Source organism: Lithobates pipiens, unplaced genomic scaffold (genome assembly GCF_037356315.1).
Source record: "Lithobates pipiens isolate NorthernLeopardFrog02 unplaced genomic scaffold, aLitPip1_a1.2 Scaffold_13, whole genome shotgun sequence".
Lineage (NCBI taxonomy): Eukaryota > Metazoa > Chordata > Amphibia > Anura > Ranidae > Lithobates > Lithobates pipiens.
In genome coordinates, this window is record NW_027507718.1 from 509854099 (window position 1) to 509872894 (window position 18796).

Sequence of the window (18796 nt, forward strand, 5' to 3'; positions counted from 1 at the left end):
CACCCTCTTAACCCCTGCGTTATATATACTACACTGCCTGCACTGACTGACTATCGAGCGTACACTGAATATCTAGGCTACACTGAATGCAGAGTATACAGTATCTCATAAAAGTGAGTACACCCCTCACATTTTTGTAAATATTTTATTCTATCTTTTCACGTGACTGAAGAAATGACACTTCAATTTAAAGTAATGATTGCATAGCTTGTATAACAGTGTAAATTTGTTGTGCCCTCAAAATAACTCAACATACAGCCATATATATAGCCATTAATGTATAAACCGCTGGCAACAAACTCTGAGGATCTGAAAAAAAGAATTTATTGCTCTACATAAAGATGGCCTAGGCTATAAAAAGATTGCCAAGATTCTGAAACTGAGCTGCAGCACGGTGGCCAAGACCAATCAACGGTTTATCAGAACAGGTTCCACTCAGAACAGGCCTCGCTATGGTCAACCAAAGAAGTTGAGTGCATGTGCTCAGCATCATAGCCATAGATTGTCTTTGGGAAAAAGACATATGAGTGCTGGCAGCATTGCTGCAGAGGTTGAAGGGGTGGGGGTCAGCCTATCAGTATTCAGACCATACGCTGCACACTGCATCAAATTGGTCTTCATGGCTGTCATCCCAGGTGGAAGCATCTTCTAAAAATGATGCACAAGAAAGTGTGCAAAAAGTTTGCTGAAGACAAGAAGACTAAGGACAGGGATTACTGGAAACATGTTTTGTGGTCTGATAAGACCAAGATAAACGTATTTGGTTCAGATGGTGTCAAGCGTGTGTGGCGGCAACCAGCTGAGGAGTATAAAGACAAGGGTGTCTTGCCTACAGTCAAGCATGGTGGTGGGAGTGTCATGGTCTAGGGCTTCATGAGTGCTGCCGGCCACACGCTATGTAAGCAGTCTTATATAGTGTGGGGCGTGGTCTTAGTCCCCCTGAGCCATGATTGGCCAAAGGCACCCTACCTTTGCCCAATTATAAATCTCGCAGCAGAGAGCGCTGTGATCGGCCAAAGCATACAGGTCAGGTGAATGCGTTGGCCAAAAATCAGCATCAATGCAGTGCAATCTCGCAGTGCATTATGGGGCATTCTGCTGTGCTCAAATGTCCTGTGAACGCCCCATAGGTTTGGTTTGTTTACAAACAAACAAGCATTCACCTCGAATGGCGGGCTCATCCCCAATTGTAAGATATCAGGAATTATAGAGGTAGACTTACCAATCAGTAATGCTTTAAAAATATTCTTACATTTTGCTTGTAAGATATTTTATTTCTGACACATTTTTATTGTGTACCTAGATTTCAACTTTAATTCCACGCTAAAAAATAGTCAGACAAATAGTGTCCCATGAGTGAAATTAAATTTGATTTGTGGTTGTTTGACCAGAAAGATATATAGAAACTAGAGAAAGATCAGAATCAGCTTAAATTTAAGTTCCCCATTATGCTTTAAGAACACCTCGAAGACTATATAATTGTGCACATTTAACCCAGCAGCCAGCATACCTTCAAAATATCGAGCAACCTGTATTGCATGTTAATACAATATAACCTGAGGTGCTGCTTGGAAAGGATAAGGTAACACTAGCTCATTGCAAAAAATGCCTGGAAAATGGTTACTTCTTAAAGCCATAGCATGCTTTGGTATCTTAATACTGACACAAAAAAACACTGGACTGCTGTGTTTTATCAGAAAAATATATTCTGTGTTTAATACAAAATATTTTCAAGATGGAGACATTATTATTGGTGGAATATTCACTGTTAATCGTTATTATGACGGAGACGGTTTCAGACATTCTTGCTATCTGTAAGTATAGTTTTATTCCTAATTAAATTCAAGATTTAATGTCCCCAGGAGGATGTTGCCATTATGTGAATGTATGCACAGAATATTTGCACATTATGGCAGACTTACGTAAGAAAGTGATCCAAGATGTCAGAGGGGGGCTCCCATCTTCTCCCGGTCTTCTGTGTTCTGGATCTTTGGATTCTTGATCGATCGGACCTAGCTGACATAACTCTAATGCATAAGCACAGGAGTTACTGTGTTTCAGCACACATTTATGTGAAAACTGTACACTGAGCTGCGCATGCAAAAAAGAGTTGATAGGCAGGTAGAAATGACTGAGGCAGAGGAAACTTTTGCAGTCTCTTCTGTTAATAAAAAGCAGCCTGTAAACTTTAAAGATACTTCAATTTTAAGCATATGCATGTTAAACTTAATGTGTTCTTTCACATACTGCCCACTGCCATACCTTCTGCATTCCTCTCCTGTACATACTTCCCATTGCCATATCCTCCACACTCCTCTTCTGTACATACTGCTGACTGTCATATCCTCCACACTCCTCTCCTGTACATACTGCTGACTGTCATATCCTCCACACTCCTCTCCTGTACATACTGCCCATTGTCATATCCCTCACACGAGTCCCGGAGCAGAAGGATAGGAAAGGATTAGCGTAAGGATGGCATGACAAGTGTGGACAGAACAGTCATGCTTTGGGAAAGAAAAATGTGTCCCCTTTAAGAAAGGGGGAGTGGCCGGAGTAGGGGAGGTGCCCAGGTCAGTAAGCTAGAAGGAAGGAAGGGGAGTGAGAAGATTCCACACGCTCTCGCCACTCTCTGTCCCCTATCTCTGAATACTGTTAATGGCAGTGATGGATGCTTTAATGGTACAGCTACAAGCGGAGGCAGCGACACAAGGGACAGCCTAGCTGCAGGCACAGGTAGCAGCCATTATAAACAAGGAGAGAGAGGCTCGGAACGGGGGGGGGGGGGGGGGACCCGTGACTCCACGTGCTCAGCGCTCATGGCTGCCAGAGAGTTTCAGCCCTAAACCTCTCCTGGTGGTCAGAGGCAACAACAACAGCTAAGGAGAGAGAGAGAACATCCACTCATTGAGTGTTCTCTGTATTACGGAGCTGACAATTCATTATAGCCACAAGCAATTTTAAATTAATTTTGTTTTCTGCAGAAATGACACTTTGTGCAGGGACAGTTCTAAGCACAGAAACATGGGCCCCTTCACAGGCATACTATAGACACCCCCCAGGTATGAAATTTAAAGGAATATTACACTTTTATTGTTTCACTTTAATCATTATTAAAATCACTGCTCCTGAAAAAACAGACATTTTTAAAACTTTTTTTTTGCATTGATCCATGTCCCCTGGGGTAGGACCCAGGTCCCTAAACACTTTTTAGGGCAGTAACTTGCATATTAGCCTTTAAAATTAGCACTTTAGATTTTGAACGTTCGAGTCTAATAGACTTTAATAGGGTTCTAAAGTTCACACGAAGTTTAGGTCTGTTTGCAGGTTCTGGTGCGAACCGAACCGGGGGGTGTTCGGCTCATCCTTAGTTCAGAGGTAGCCCACGCAGTTCTCTATTTTATTAATATGGGATTAGAGAGGGGTATCTCTGCAGCTGCCATCAATCAGAAGTTGGCAGGTTTGGCCTTTCTTTTCAAATTAAAAGGGCAACGGGACTATACTAAGGATTTTTGGGTGAAATAAGCAAAGGGGTACAGGAGAGCGCATAAGAAGAGGGATGGGAGGCGCCTAGTTTCCTTTGACATGCTACATGGTCTATTTTCGCATCTGAGTAACATTTGCAAATCAGGGTATGAATGTGCTCTATTCTGCACAGCCTTTGCACTGGCTTTCTTTGGGGCGTTACAGATAAGCAAGCTAGTCAGCCTTTCAAAATGGTCTCAAGGGGGGCTGTATAGACAGGGTCTGTTTATGTAAGGTTTCCAGGCCTTGATTGTCTGCGTCAGTTTCAGTATTTCGCTTTCCCGTTCCCCCTTCTTTCGAGCACCCATCCTGATGAACTCCCCCCTCATATAACATTTATGGGTTTCCCAGATTGTTAATGGGTACACTCCCGGGGTTACGTTATGGCTGAAGAACTCAGCTAGTTTAGTATTCAGCTCAGGGAGCAATTCCGGGTCAGATACAGTATGAGGGAAGAGTTCAGTCTCCAGGAACCTCCACCCACGGACACTCCCGCCAGATCTAAGCATGTAGAGATTGGGGCATGGTCCGAAATAGTCTGGATCCCTATGCAGGCCTCCCTGACCAGGTGGAGGTCTCTCATGAACATGAACAGGCAGTCGATCCTAGAGTGTCTGTTGTGTGGGATTGAATAGAGTGAATAATCTTTGTCGTCCGGGTGTAAAAAGCGCCAGGTGTCTACTAAGTCCAGTGAATGTATGAGTGTTTTTATTCGCTTGAGGATCCTGAAGGTTATGTAGGTTTTCCCCGTGGATGTATCAACTAGGGGGTTGAGTGCGATATTAAAATCGACGCCCAGGACAAGGCGGCCCGTACTAAATCCCTCCATCTCCCTCACTATCCTTTGGCAAAAAGTCAAGTGGCCCAAGTTGGAGAAGTAGACATTGGCCAGTGTGGTGGGTACTCCCAGGCATTCACTCTTGATGAAGCTGTATCTCCCCCTGGATCCACCAGTTTGTCTGTCACTTCAAAAGAAGCCTCTCTACTGAGCAGGATAGACACCCCCTTAGATTTAGTGTCGTTAGTGGCATGGTGTGCCCCAGTGAAGTAGGAATCAGTTAGCCTGGGGACATGATTTGTTTTAAAATGTGTCTCCTGTAGGAAAACAATTTTAGGTTTACCTTTTTTCAGCACCCTCAGGAGGGCTGAACGCTTCTCTGGAATGTTCAACCCCTTGACGTTGTGGGACACCACCGTAGGGGCCCTTCCAAGCTCAGAATAGGCCATCGTCTATACCTAGGGGTAGGCGTTGAGATGGCAATCACCAAAGCTGTTAGGAGGAAGAGACAATTTAGATGTTTAGAGGAACGTCAGAGATCCGCTACGCCTGAGGTGTCCGGAGGGGGGAGAAGGGGAAAAAAAAGAGGGGGGGAAAGGAAGGGGGTGTATAGAGAAAGGTGGGAAAAGAAGAACAGATAGAGAGAGCAGATAGAGCAGGAGTGTGGAATCTCACCTATCCGGGCTGTAAACTGTCCGGATAGAACAAATATAGTGTGCCACCGCCAAATATAAGCGCCTACTGTAGCTCACTTTGCGAGGACGTGGGAGGTCTGCAGACAGAGATTGGATCCAATACGGCCCAGATCTCCTCAGACTTGAAAAAAAAAGGAAAACAAATATTCAAGAAAAAAAAGCAAGAAAAAAAAATCCAAGTAACGGGTCAGCCGTTACCCCGCCCGTCTAGCCCATGGGTAATTCCCGATTATGAGTTACACATTGCCTTACTAAATCTATAGTAGGCGCCTTCTAGCCTAGATAAACAAGCAACAATCTTAGTAGGTAGATTTTCCGCCAGCAACGTTTAACCTTTAACAAGTAACAATTGGTGGGGAGCGATCGCGTCCGAGGGGGCTAAGCGTCCCCCAGGCCTGAGCGACCCCCCCCAGCCACCAACATAGCTCTAGTGGGAGTGCAAAAACAGCCTGAATACTTAACTAACAAATGCATTCAAGCAATCACCACCCGGCATTCCTTCCCCCTCACAAAAAGAAACTCAACATACCCCCCCCCACCTTCCCAAGCCCCAATGTCCAGTGTCTCGAGAATCGATTGCTTCCCCCAAGATAGGAGGATAATGTTAGTGTCTTGGATTGAAATACAGCCTAGAGAAAGTGCTCATAATGTCCAAGGCTCAACGAAGTGTCTCGATATACATGGCTAACAAGGCCTCTGGAAACGTTTCCCTGGTCTTATGGCCAATGTGCCCAGAGTGGAACGTAATTTATTCCTTTAGCTGGTGAAGAAGTTGGGCGTCTCATGTGGGTTAGGCTGTAAAACTGCACACATTATCTTAGAGTCAGGATCCCTTGGGGGGTATAAAAAAAAAACACGATAGAAGGGGAGGTAAAGTCAGCATCTCCGGAGGGGGTTATTGAGGGGCAGCTTGGACCCATGCAGAAAAAAACAAAAAGGGCATAGCCGGGAGTAGAATGCAGTGTATCTCAAATGATTAAGTTTCATGGGATTTAGTTATCCGGCATGTTTCTGGAGCAGTGCGCCCTGCTATGTGGTGTGTCAAATCCCGCACCATCCCGCCTGCCTGGTCTTTGCCGCTTGGGTAAATGTTTATCCAGAGTGGTCGGGGGTGAGTGCGATAGGCTCCTATCTCCCCGTGGAGGCACAAACTCCTGATACTATTCAGGGAGATCGATCTGATCAAGCTGCAGTGAATAGCAAAAGTCCGGGAGATCATCAGGGGTGCGGAGTGTATGCTGCCTGCCGTTATAAGTCACTAGGAGTGCAAAGGGGAAGCGCCAAGTGTAGCGGAGGTCCTTAGCCTGCAGTGTGTCCAAGAGTGGTCGCAGAGCCCTGCGATTCCTCAGCGTGATTTGGGACAAGTCCTGAAACAACTTAATGTTTTCCCCATTAAAGACTATCTGATCATTCCTATGCGCTTTGAGCATGATCTCTTCCTTAAGCGCGAAACAGACAGCAGATGATGTTGCGCAGGGGGAGGGTGTCCGGACCTCTGGATCTTAGGGCCCTGTGTGCCCTGACAAATTCTATGGCCAAATCTTCTGGTCTCTCCAGGAGACTATTGAAGACCCTCTGGAGAGCAGGGACTATTTGGCCTGCACTTACTGACTCGGGGATCCCACGCACCCTAATATTGTTCCTCCTCCCCCTGTTATCGATATCCTCCAGATGTCTGTTTATCTCAATAAAATGCATGGCATGGGAGGAGGCCACTCTGTCTAGTCTTTGTATGTCATGGTCCCTGCATCTGCCTGCTGTCTCAGCAGTAGCCATCTTCTCTGTGAGAACCAGCAAATTGGTTTTTAAATCAGTTATGGCAGCTGAGAAGGAAGCCTTAATGTCAGCGGCAAAACCTGACATATCTGCGTAGGTGAGGGGGTAGTCGGGTCCGGTGTGTCTCCTACCTCCTTCCTCTAATGCAGACTGCGAGTCCTCGCTGAGCTCTTCGTCCCGCTGAGACGGCGCCATCTTGTCCCCAGCCTGGCTCCTCTGTGTCTCAGCCTGGCTCTTGAAGATTTCGGAGATATTCCTCCCCATAGAGCTAGCGGTGTGACGGCGGGGTCTGCTGTGTTGCGCTGAGTGGTTCTGCCTGTTCATCATTGGGTGCTGGACGGCAATGCAACTCTCTTAGGCAGGGGATCCGGCGGAGATCCTCAATCAGGCTGCCATCTCCTCCACGCGCCAAGCCACGCCTCCCAAAATTGCTCATTTTTAAGGCTTATATGCAAGTTATTGTCATAAAACATATTTGGGGACCTGGGTCCTGCCCCAGGGGACATGTATCAATGCAAAAAAAAGTTTTAAAAACTGACTTTTTTTTGGGAGCAGTGATTTTAATAATGCTTTAATAAGGGCGCGTATGTTTCCCGTATTTAGAACAGTCTGACAGCAAAATTACATTTGTAAAGTTAAAAAGGAATTTAAAACTACTTGCAGCTATAATAAATTGACGGTTTGACAATACACATAAAGGTTGGAAGCATGGAATTTCCCCACAGGGGAACCCCGAACCAAAATTTGAAAAAAAAATGTGTGGGGTCCCCCTAAATTCCATACCAGGCCCTTCAGGTCTGGTATGGTTATTAAGGGGAACCCCGCACCAAAATTAAAGAAAAAAACGGTGTGGGGTCCCCCCAAAAATCCATACCAGACCCTTACCCGAGCACGTAACCTGGTAGGCCGCAGGAAAAGAGCACCTTGTCCCCATGTTGATGGGGAGAAGGGCCTCATCCCCACAACCCTTGCCCAGTGGTTTTGGGGGTCTATGTTTGGGGTCTTATCGGAATCTACGTTTACGTAAATAAGGTGACCCCTCCCCGCTCTGACATCACACGGAAAGCCATAGGCAAGTCCCCGTGTGTCAGAACAGAAGCATCACACGGCGGAAGACTCCCACTGAGGCGGATCGGGCGGAGAACGAAACGGAGAAGAAGCAGGAGGAAGATGCCGGATGAGAAGAGCAGAGGAAGAAGAAGATGGAGAAGAAGAAGATGGAGGAAGAAGAATAACACCGAAGGAAGACCAGATGAAAGAAGATAGAAGAAGAAGCGGGGAAAGAAGAAGAAATTAATAAAGGACTTGTCAAAAACCGTCTCTTGTCTTTTTTAACCTTTTTGACAATTTTTTTGTGAAATGGTAAGGGTACATTTCTACCCCATTACCAATTCACTCAGGCGGGGCGGGATCTGGGGGTCCCCTGGTTAAAGGGGGCTTCCAGATTCCGATAAGCCCCCTGCCCGCAGACCACCACAACCACCGGGCAAGGGTTGTGGGGATGAGGCCCTTCTCTCCATCAACATGGGGACAAGGTGCTTTGGGGGCTACCCCAAAGCACTCTCCCACTGTTGAGGGCATGTGGCCTGGTACAGTTCAGGAGGGGGGCCCCCCTCTCTTTTCCTGTGGCCTGCCAGGTTGCGTGCTCGGATAAGGGTCTGTTATGGAATTTTAGGGGGGACCCCACACCATTTTTTTTTTAAATTGGTGCAGGGGTCCCCTTAAAATCCACACCAGACCTGAAGGGCCTGGTATGGAATTTAGGGGGACCCCCACATATTTTTATTTTATTTTGGTTCAGGGTTCCCCTGTGGGGAACTTCCATGCCGTTTTTATCAATGAACTTTTATGTGTATTGCCAGACCGACAATTCATTATAGCCGCGAGTACTGTAGTTTTAAATGACTTTTTTTTCCTTTAGAAATGTAATTTTGCTATCAGACTGTTCTAAACAGGGGAAACATGGGCCCCTTTACAGGCATACTATAGACACCCCCCAGGTACGAATTTTTAAAGGAATATTACACTTTTATTGTTTCACTTTAATAATTATTAAAATCACTGCTCCCAAAAAAAATGCAGTTTTTAAAACCTTTTTTGGCATTGATACATGTCCCCTGGGGCAGGACCCAGGTCTCCAAGCACTTTTTATAACTTGCATATAAGTCTTTTGATTTTTCATGTTCGTGTCCCATAGACTTTAACGGTGTTCGCATATACGAAAAAAAGTTTTTGCCTGTTCGCATGTTCTGAATGCGAACTAAACAGGGGGGTGTTCGGCTCATCCCTATTGTCACTATCATACCCTCCACACTCCTCTCCTGTACATACCGCCTACTGTCATACCCTCCACACTCCTCTCTTGTACATACTGCCCAATGTCTTACCCTCCGCACTCCCCTCCTGTACATACTGCCCACTGCCATATTCTTCACACTCCTCTCCTATACATACTGCCCACCGTCATACCTTCCACACACCTCTCCTTTACATACTGCCCACTGTCATACCCTCCATACTCCTCTCTTGTACATACTGCCCACTGTCTTACCCTCCACACTCCTCTCCTGTACATAGCATCCACTGTCATATCCTCCACACTCCTATCCTGTTCATACCGCCCACTGTCATATCCTCCACACTCCTCTCCTGTACATACAGTTGGTGCCGCCGATATTGTGTTTCCAGCGCGATGGGATTGCTCTAGAAATCACCGCTGTGAGCTGTGCTTCTTGTACTCATCGTCCCCACAAGATGCCGTGCATCCATAGGAATGTATTAGCCCATGTACACACGGTCGGAGAATCCGTCGGAATGTGTCCTATCGGACCGTGTTGTCGGATAATCCGACTGTGTGTGGTATGCATCGGACTTATTCCGTCGGAATATCCGTCGGACCCAATTTTCCAACTTGTTGGAAATATTTTCCGACCAACTGGTTCGATCGGACATACTCCGATCATGTGTAGAGAATTTTGATCGGACCAAGTGCCACGCATGCTCAGATCAAATTCCTACATCAAAGCTATTGGCTACTAGCCTGAACGTAGTCCCATCGTAATGAAATGACGTCATCACCTTCTGAATGATCAGATTTTTCGACAACTTAGTCCGACCGTGTGTATGCAGCAGTTTTAGACAAAATCCGACGGATTTGGTTGTCGAAATCTCCGACCGTGTGTACAGGGGATGAGAGGTGGCGAGTGGGAGGAGCGACATAGCTCGGTGCTGGCTCCCGTGATGGGGATTGCGGGTGTCAATCTCGCCGCTAACAGCAACGAGATTGACACAATATCGGCGGCACCGATTGTACTGCCCACTATCATATCCTCTACACTCCTCTCCTGTACATACTGCCCACTGTATTACCCTCCACACTCCTCTCCTGCACATACCGCCCACTGTCATGCCCTCCACACTCCTTTCCTGTACAAATGCCCACTGTCATGCCCTCCACACTCCCATCCTGTACATACTGCACACTGTATTACCCTCCACACTCCGCTCCTGTACATACTGCCCACTATCATACCCTCCACACTCCTCCCCTTTACATACCGCCTACTGTCATACCCTCCACACTCTTCTCTTCTACACACTGCCACTGCCATATCCTCCACACTCTTCTCTTGTACATACCGCCCACTGTCATACCCTCTACACTCCTCTCCTGTACATACTGCCCACTGTCTTACCCTCCACACTCATCTTCTGTACATACCATCCACTGTCATACCCTCCACACTCCTATCCTGTACATACCGCCCACTGTCATATCCTCCACACTCCTCTCCTGTACATACTGCCCACTGTCATACCCTCCACACTCCTATCCTGTACATACTGCCTATTATCATACCCTCCACACTCCTCTCCTGTACATACGGCCTACTGTCATACCCTTCACACTCCTCTCTTGCACATACTGCCTACTATTTTACCCTCCATACTCCTCTCCTGTACTTACTGCCCACTATCCCATCCTCCACACTCCTCTCCTGTATATACTGCTGACTGTCATACCCCCCATACTCCTCTCCTGTACATACTGCCCACTATCATACCCTCCACACTCCTCTCCTGTACATACGGCTTACTGTCATACCCTTCACACTCCTCTCTTGCACATACTGCCTACTGTCTTACCCTCCATGCCCCTCTCCTGTATTTACTGCCCACTATCATAGCCTACACACTCCTCTACTGTATATACTGCTGACTGTCATACCCTCCATACTCCTCTCCTTTACAAACTGCCCACTGTCATATCCCCCACAGGCTTTTCCTGTACCTACTGCAAGCTATTATACCCTCCACACCTCCCCTTTACATACTGCCTACTGTCACACCCTCCACACTCTTCTCTTGTACATACCGCCCACTGTCATATCCTCTACACTCCTCTCTTGTACATACTGCCCACTGTCTTACCCTCCACACTCATCTTCTGTACATACCATCCACTTTCATACCCTCCACACTCCTATCCTGTACATACCGCCCACTGTCATATCCTCCACACTCCTCTCCTGTACATACTGCCCTCTATCATACCCTCCACACTCCTCTCCTGTACATACGGCCTACTGTCAAACTCTTCACACTCCTCTCTTGTACATACTGCCTACTGTCTTACCCTCCATACTCCTCTCCTGTACTTACTGCCCACTATCCTATCCTCCACACTCCTCTCCTGTATATACTGCTGACTGTCATACTCTCCATACTCCTCTCCTTTACATACTGCCCATTGTCATATCCCCCACACGCTTTTCCTGTACATACTGCAAGCTATTATACTTTCCACACTCCTCTCCTGTTCATAGTGTCCCTGTCATACCCTTCACACTCCTTTCCTGTACATACCACCCCCTGTCATACCCTCCACACTCCTCTCCTGTACATACTGCCCACTAATATACCCTCCACACGCCTCTCCTGTACATACCGCCTACTGTCATACCCTTCACACTCCTCTCTTGTACATACTGCCACACTGTCTTACCCTCCACACTTCTCTCCTATACATACTGCCCACTATCATACCCTCCACACTCCTCTCCTGTACATACTGCCCACTGTCATACCCTCCACACTCCTCTTTTGCACATATTGCCTGCTGTAATACCCCTCATTTTCTTCTTCTGTACATACTGCCAGCTCTCACACCCCCACACCCCTTTCCTCCACATACTGCCCACTTTCATATCCTTCTTACTTTTCTCCTCCATATACTGCCTACTATCATACCCTCCATACTTCTCTTCTGCATATACCGCCCCTAACATGACCCTTTACATTCCTCTCTTTCATATACTAACCCTCATGATACCCTCTTCTCTTCCATTTTCCATATACTCCCCAACATCCATTAGTCTACTGCACACTGAAAACTTTAAAACTGTGGGTTAACCATGCTTTAGCAAAAGCACAGTGGGGCAGTGTTAAGCCATCCTACCACCGTTTGTGTACTGTATATATTTAGTCTACTGTACACCACCATTGGTTGCAATGGTAATAACAATACAAATACTAATGTAATAATAACAATATTGTTTTTCCCATATACTGTATACTTTTATTGTGTGTTTTATTCCCTTTTAGGCCTATTCCCCATTACTATCGCTACATGTTGACTTTCATTTTTGCCATAGATGAAATAAACAAAAATCCTAATATTTTACCTAATGTGACTCTGGGTTACCATATGCATGATTCCTGCAATGATGTGAGTAAGGCTGTGCAAAGTGTCCTTCAAATCTTATCTGGGTCTGGTGACACAGTTCCTAATTATTCCTGCAGAGATCGTGACAAACTGGCCGGTGTTATAGGTGATCATACTTCTGAAAGTTCTCTACATGTGTTTGACATCTTAAATATATATGGATATACCCAGGTAATATTGTTTTTTTTTTTTCAAAAATTGCATAGCTGTATACTGTATAGTTGTATACTATAAATTATTTCTGTGCAAAATGGGGCACAATCAGGCTATATTTTTAAGCAATGGCCATTTTCTAAGCTAAAAGGCAAGGTATGGTCAAATAAATGGCATGGGGGTCTGCATATCACTCTGGGAATGTAACAAACAAACAAAAATAAAAATCAGTGTGTAATTAATGATTAAAGTGAAACATTAAAAATGTAGTGCCATTAAATAACACACTTGGGGATGTCCTGACCCTGCCTGTGAATCGGCACACCATTTCAACCTACTACAACAAAACTAACATTTATAAAGCGAACAGTATTCAAATTGCTGGAAAAATAAGAGCTCCCATAATTTACACCAGGCCACATACTCTCAACATGGTGGGCATCTTGCCAGGGGGGCCCCCCATTGTCAAATCATCTTGTCCTCAAGTTAATGGATCAGTGGTTGTGGGGGTTTGCTCACGGGGGCTTATTGATATCCGATGCCCCTTTATTATTAAAGAGGGCATCTAGAGTCTGACAAGGCACATTGCCCTCAAAACCATTGTTGTGCGTAACAGGTTATTATCTCATCAACATGGGGACTAGGTGATTTGTTATGCCCTGTATACACGAGCGGAATTTCCGTCTGAAAAATCTTGGATGTTTTTTCTGGTGGAATTCCACTCAAGCTTGGCTTGCATACACACAGTCACACAAAAGTTCTCTAAACTTTCGACCGTCAAGAACGCGGTGACGTTCAACACTACGACGAGCCGAGAAAATGAAGTTCAATGCTTCCGAGCATGTGTCGAAACGTTTCCGAGCATGAGTAGGAATTTTGCACGTTGGAATTGCATACAGACAAATGCATTTTTGGATATGAACTTTTTCCAACTGAAAAATAGGGAACATGCTCTCAATTTTTTGCTGGAGGGAATTCTCCCTCCAGCAAAAGTCCGATGGAGCATACACACGGTCACATTTTCTGACCAAAAGCTCTCATCAGTCTTTTGCTGGCTGAATTTCCGATCGTGTATATGGGGCATTAGAGTTGCTCCCTCTGGAAAGGTACCCCCCCCATTTGGAGGGACTATACAATGTTTTTTTCTTGTTCTCATTGGGGTCCCCCTTAAAATGTATAGCAGACCTCAAGGGCCTGGTATGAATTATGGGAGAACCCTTAAACTATGCTTTAAGCTATCCCTGGCTCCTTGTGATTGACATTGGATATACATTTCTGAGCATCATGTTTGTCATTGGATTTACAACTGGGATACAATGTTATTTATTTCTTTATTTTTTTTACTAAAGAATGTTTAATGGTGTCTGTCTTTTTATTTATTATTCAAATGATTTTTGTGAATGAATAACAAGGTGCACTATGCAAACCTTTATCATTAATGTAGGGGGAAAGTCTGTATACCTGGGATGTTTCCTTTTTTTAAAGGGTCTTCCAGTTTCTAAAGCCCCCATAGACCCCCCGACCAGGAATGTGGACACTAACCCCTCGTCCTTATCAACATAGGGACAAGGTGCCTTGCAGAGGGAAGGCTTTGCCAACTACATAGGATACCTTCCCAATGTTGAGGGAATTTGGCCTGGATTTTTTTTTGGGGAATCCCACTTTATTTCTTACAAAGAGGACAATGCCAGCCAGGAATTAGCATTTAGTGGAAATATTTTGTTTTCTCGCTAAATGTCATTGTAGTACATTGTACATGTGTATTGATATACAGTATGTTCCCCAGGGAGTGCATAGCTACCCATGCTATTTTTTACCAAACACGTGTAAATTGTGCAGGAAAAAGCGGAGGAAAAAGTCAAAAAGTCATTGCTCCCATTGACTTCGATAGGGTTCAGGAGTTATATTCAGGGTTTGCAGATTTTCTGCTGGGTTCAGTAAATATCTAGTATCCAAACTTTGCTTAGTTTGTTCGTTCCTATTAATGTATTTTATTTACTAGTAACCATACTACTACCTGTATGATGGTGAAGTCTGTGTGATGCAGTGGCAGCTGGCATTTTTTTTTTTGGGTGGGAGGGGCGGCAAACAACCACCCCCTGGTTGGCCGGAACCCCCCGCCATCTCTGCAGTTGGTCGGTTGGTCATCCATTTCCGTACTTACCCCATCTGGTTTGCAGGTGGGTGGGCAGTGCTTCTACGAACAGCAGGTGGTGGTTTTTATAGCATCTCCTCCTCCTCTGGACCATGGTGGCTTCCTTAATGCTTCTCCTTCCTCCTCCAAGGCGTCCAAAAGGATCGCGTGTCCTTTCAGCCAGTAGGGTGATGCTTCTCATGACCCACTTCTTCATTGGCCAGGAGGAGAATCAGTGTGACTCCTGCAAAGCAATGTTTTAATGTTGTAATAGGCATTACATACTTGCACATTATGTGAAACTCACCTTAAAACAAAGCCCTCTTCACCCGGTCTTCCTTAAGGGTTTTCGTGCTCCGATCCTCTGAATTAATGAACCATGATGATATCACTCCCACACATGTATGGTTAGCTGCAACGCTGTTCACCACACAGGGCTCTGAAGGAATGGCACAGGCATGCCATTCCTTCAGAGCACATGCGCTGGTGATGTTGCCAGTGGCTTCATAAGTAAATATCTCCTAAACCAGGGGTCTCAAACTGGTGGCCCTCCAGCTGTTGCCAAACTACAAGTCCCATCATGCTGCTGCCTGTGGGAGTCATGCTTGTAATGGTCAGCCTTGCAATGCCTCATGGGACTTGTAGTTTTGCAACAGCTGGAGGGCCGCAAGTTTGAGACCCCTGTCCTAAACGGTGCACATTTAGGAGATATCTACTACACTTATACTATAGGTAAACCTTATTATAGGCTTAACTATAGGTAGAAATTACACAATGGAGTTTACTCGCTCTTTAACTGCTTACCCCTCTAGCCACATCAACATAGGGTCATTGGTTTAATCTTTCTAGATTATTAGGGCCCTGCATTCATGCTAGCTTGGAACACCACTGGTCTTGTGAGATTTATTTTATCCCTATGGTCATTCTAATGTTTTGTGTCCTGGTCTAAAGCAATTCCTGCACAGCTGTGTTGTTTCACAATTTTTTCTAGTGTGTACGAAATCCAAACAGTTTTGGAAAAATTGTGGCTTCCCTGGGTACCTTAGTACCCATTGCTACTACCAATTGTAAGGGCCTGTGAAGAACCAACATTGTCACTTCAGTAATGCTATATTATAAGTGCTGCTCTCCAGAAACACCATCACTGTTCATGTTAAACTGTACCCAGAATTTACAATGTACTTTAAAGTGGTTGTAAATGCAGAATGATTTTACCTTAATGCATTATTTGTATTCTGTGTGCAGCAGCCCCCCTCAGTTCCTCTAATACTTAACTGAGCCCCATCTCTATCCAGCGATGTCCACAAGTGCCTCAGCCATCTGGCACTCTCCCTCCTAATTTGCTGAGACACAGCCATTGTCTCCTGCTGCTGTCAATCAAACTCAGTTAGCCAATCAGGATAGGGAGGGGGCGGGGCCGAACACAGAGCTGCAGCTCTAGAAAGAGTCCAGTTGAATGTAACTAACAACCACTGAAAATTGTTGAGTGAGTGGGCATGTTACCTGCTTGTTACAATAACAATTATGCTCCCCTTTTGTTTTATTGTTTAGATCAGTTATGGTGCAACAGATCCTCTTCTAACCAATAAGCACCTCTACCCATCCTTCTTCCAAACACTTCCCAGTGACCAGACTCAGTATCTGGCAATTGCTAAGTTGTTGGCACACTTTGGTTGGACATGGATTGGTGTTATAACATCCCGTGATGACAGTGGTGAGAAGAGGAGTCAAGAGTTAAAGAGAAAAGTTGCTGTTTATGATATATGTGTTGAGTACATTATTTATATAGCTCCTGATAGAAATGTAGAAGGACAAGAAACAGAATTAAAGAATATAGAACGCTTTAATAAATCAACCTCAAAAATTGTTGTCTTGTGTTCTATTTCATTGGCCACCATCTTGTTTTTTGGACAGGCGTGTAATGGTCATCATGATAAAACGTTAATTGTACCAGCAGGTCCAATACTTCATATTCTTCTTGCTACAAAATTCAAGACTTCATTCCATGGAAGTTTGGTGTTCTCACCTTCAGCAAAGAACATCCCAAATCTGAAAACATTTCTAGATAACATCAGCACCTCAAATCACCCAAATGATCTTCTGCAAGAACATATCCTTGCTATATATTTCAAATGCCTTACCTCAGATCCCTTATTCAATTTGGAAATTGAGAACAGTTACACAATAACATTGCACCCATGCAACAGCAGTGTTAAGTTAAGTCAGCTAGGCAACACTCTTTATAACACTGAAAAATTTGGAACAGCTTACCAAGTTTACAAAACTGTCTATGCTGTGGCACATTCTCTTCATGGAATTCAATTATATATGTCCAGGTATCCTGGAAATAGCTATCTAAGAAGTTATATGGGCATTAAAAAGGTAACAGAACCACTGTGTTTGTGACTTTGCTCTAAAATTGATATTTAAATGGAATACATCAAATTAGGAGCCACCCTTGACTTTTTTCAATACAGAATCTGTATATTTTATGGTGGGGCGGAAACAATAACTATAAGAGATTCTGATGGGTAGGGCAGTGCACTGGAAATGTGGAAAATTGTATTTGCTTGGCACAGCAGCTTATAGAAGAGTCTGGAATGTAACCTAATGCGGTTTAGAGTACATCTATATTTTTACCATGCAGTGCAAAGCCACAGGTTCATTGTAAAGGCCCATACACACGATCAGACTTTTTGACAACAAACATGCAAATTAGCTGTTTTGGAGCAACATCTGACCGTGTGTACGCTCCATCGGACAAACTTTTTTGGTTTTCATCGGACTTTTGTTGCCTGTGCGAACAGACAAACTTTCTGGCAACAAAAGTCTGATGGAGCAAAGTCAGATCATGTGTACAGAAAACCATAGGACTTTTGTACAAAGTACAAACAGGCATGCTCAGAACCAATGCAAAAGATCAGACAACAATACAGAAGTTGACCACAGGTGGCGATAAAGAGCAGAAAAATCACATGATTCGGTGAAAGTTGGCTGAAAAAGTCCTTCTGTGTGTATGCAATACAAGTTCAGAGCCGACGCCCTTTGTACAAAAATCCAAGGGAAAGTTTGTACAAAGTCCTATTGTGTGTATGAGGCTTTAGGCACATCCAAACACTGAAGCTCAATAAGCATTAAAACATTAATGCAATTGCAATATTTAAAAAATTTGAGTTCCTTAAAAGAATATCTGGTGATCACAGGGAAGAAAGAAAATGTGACCCATTAATTAAAGTTGAGTTTTATGGACATTTTGTTAGTATATGAGCAAGGGACTTTTTTAGGTGACTTGAGGATAATTTAGTTATATAGGGTTTATATTTGTTTATTTAGAGTATGCAGTATATAAGTGTTATATACTGTAGGTCTACTAGTGTATATGGGTAGCTCAGCGGCTAAGTGGTTAGCACTGCTAGCCCTAGGGTTGTTGGTTCATATACAAAACAAGGGCATTACCTGCCTGCAACTTGCATGTTCACCATGTGCCTATGTGGGTTTTCTCCCACACTACGTTCTGATGAGTTGTTTGGCTCCTATCTTAATATGTATGAATATGAGTTAGGGACCTTAGCTTGTAAGCACATAATGGACACTATTCCATGTATACTGTATTTGTAAAGCATTGAAAAATGTTGTCGCTATATAAGTACCTGAAATAAATAATAAATATACAGCATCGAAGCTGAGTGGAATATTACTGCTTGGTTAATTAACATTTTTCACAGGTTTTTTTTTTAAATACGGCTGCTAAGTTACATGTTTATTGATTTATGTGTTTATCTACTTATGTGGAGTTTTTTGCACATTAGTGTTTTCTAATTATAATTCTATAAGAATGTATTGAATTGGTTGGATATACACAGAAGCACAGAGTGGGTTGGTTATGATCAAAACACAAAGATAGTTCACATCTGTGCAGTGTGGTTCACTAAAATGTTTGATTGTGGAAGTGTACTGGCCTTTACATTGGGGTGGCACCTCAACAGACCACATTGTGGAGTCTATACATG

The 18796-nt window shown here is 44.3% G+C and overlaps 1 protein-coding gene across 1 annotated transcript; it reads left to right on the forward strand.

Moving 5' to 3' along the window:
- Positions 1–1469: 1469 nt before the first annotated feature.
- Positions 1470–17906, forward strand: LOC143976201 (vomeronasal type-2 receptor 1-like). The gene is made up of 3 exons (XM_077478623.1): positions 1470–1814; positions 12379–12670; positions 16338–17906. Exons 1-3 carry the CDS (start codon positions 1606–1608, stop codon positions 17190–17192), a joined length of 1356 nt encoding a protein of 451 aa, XP_077334749.1. The 5' UTR covers positions 1470–1605; the 3' UTR covers positions 17193–17906.
- Positions 17907–18796: the final 890 nt, after the last annotated feature.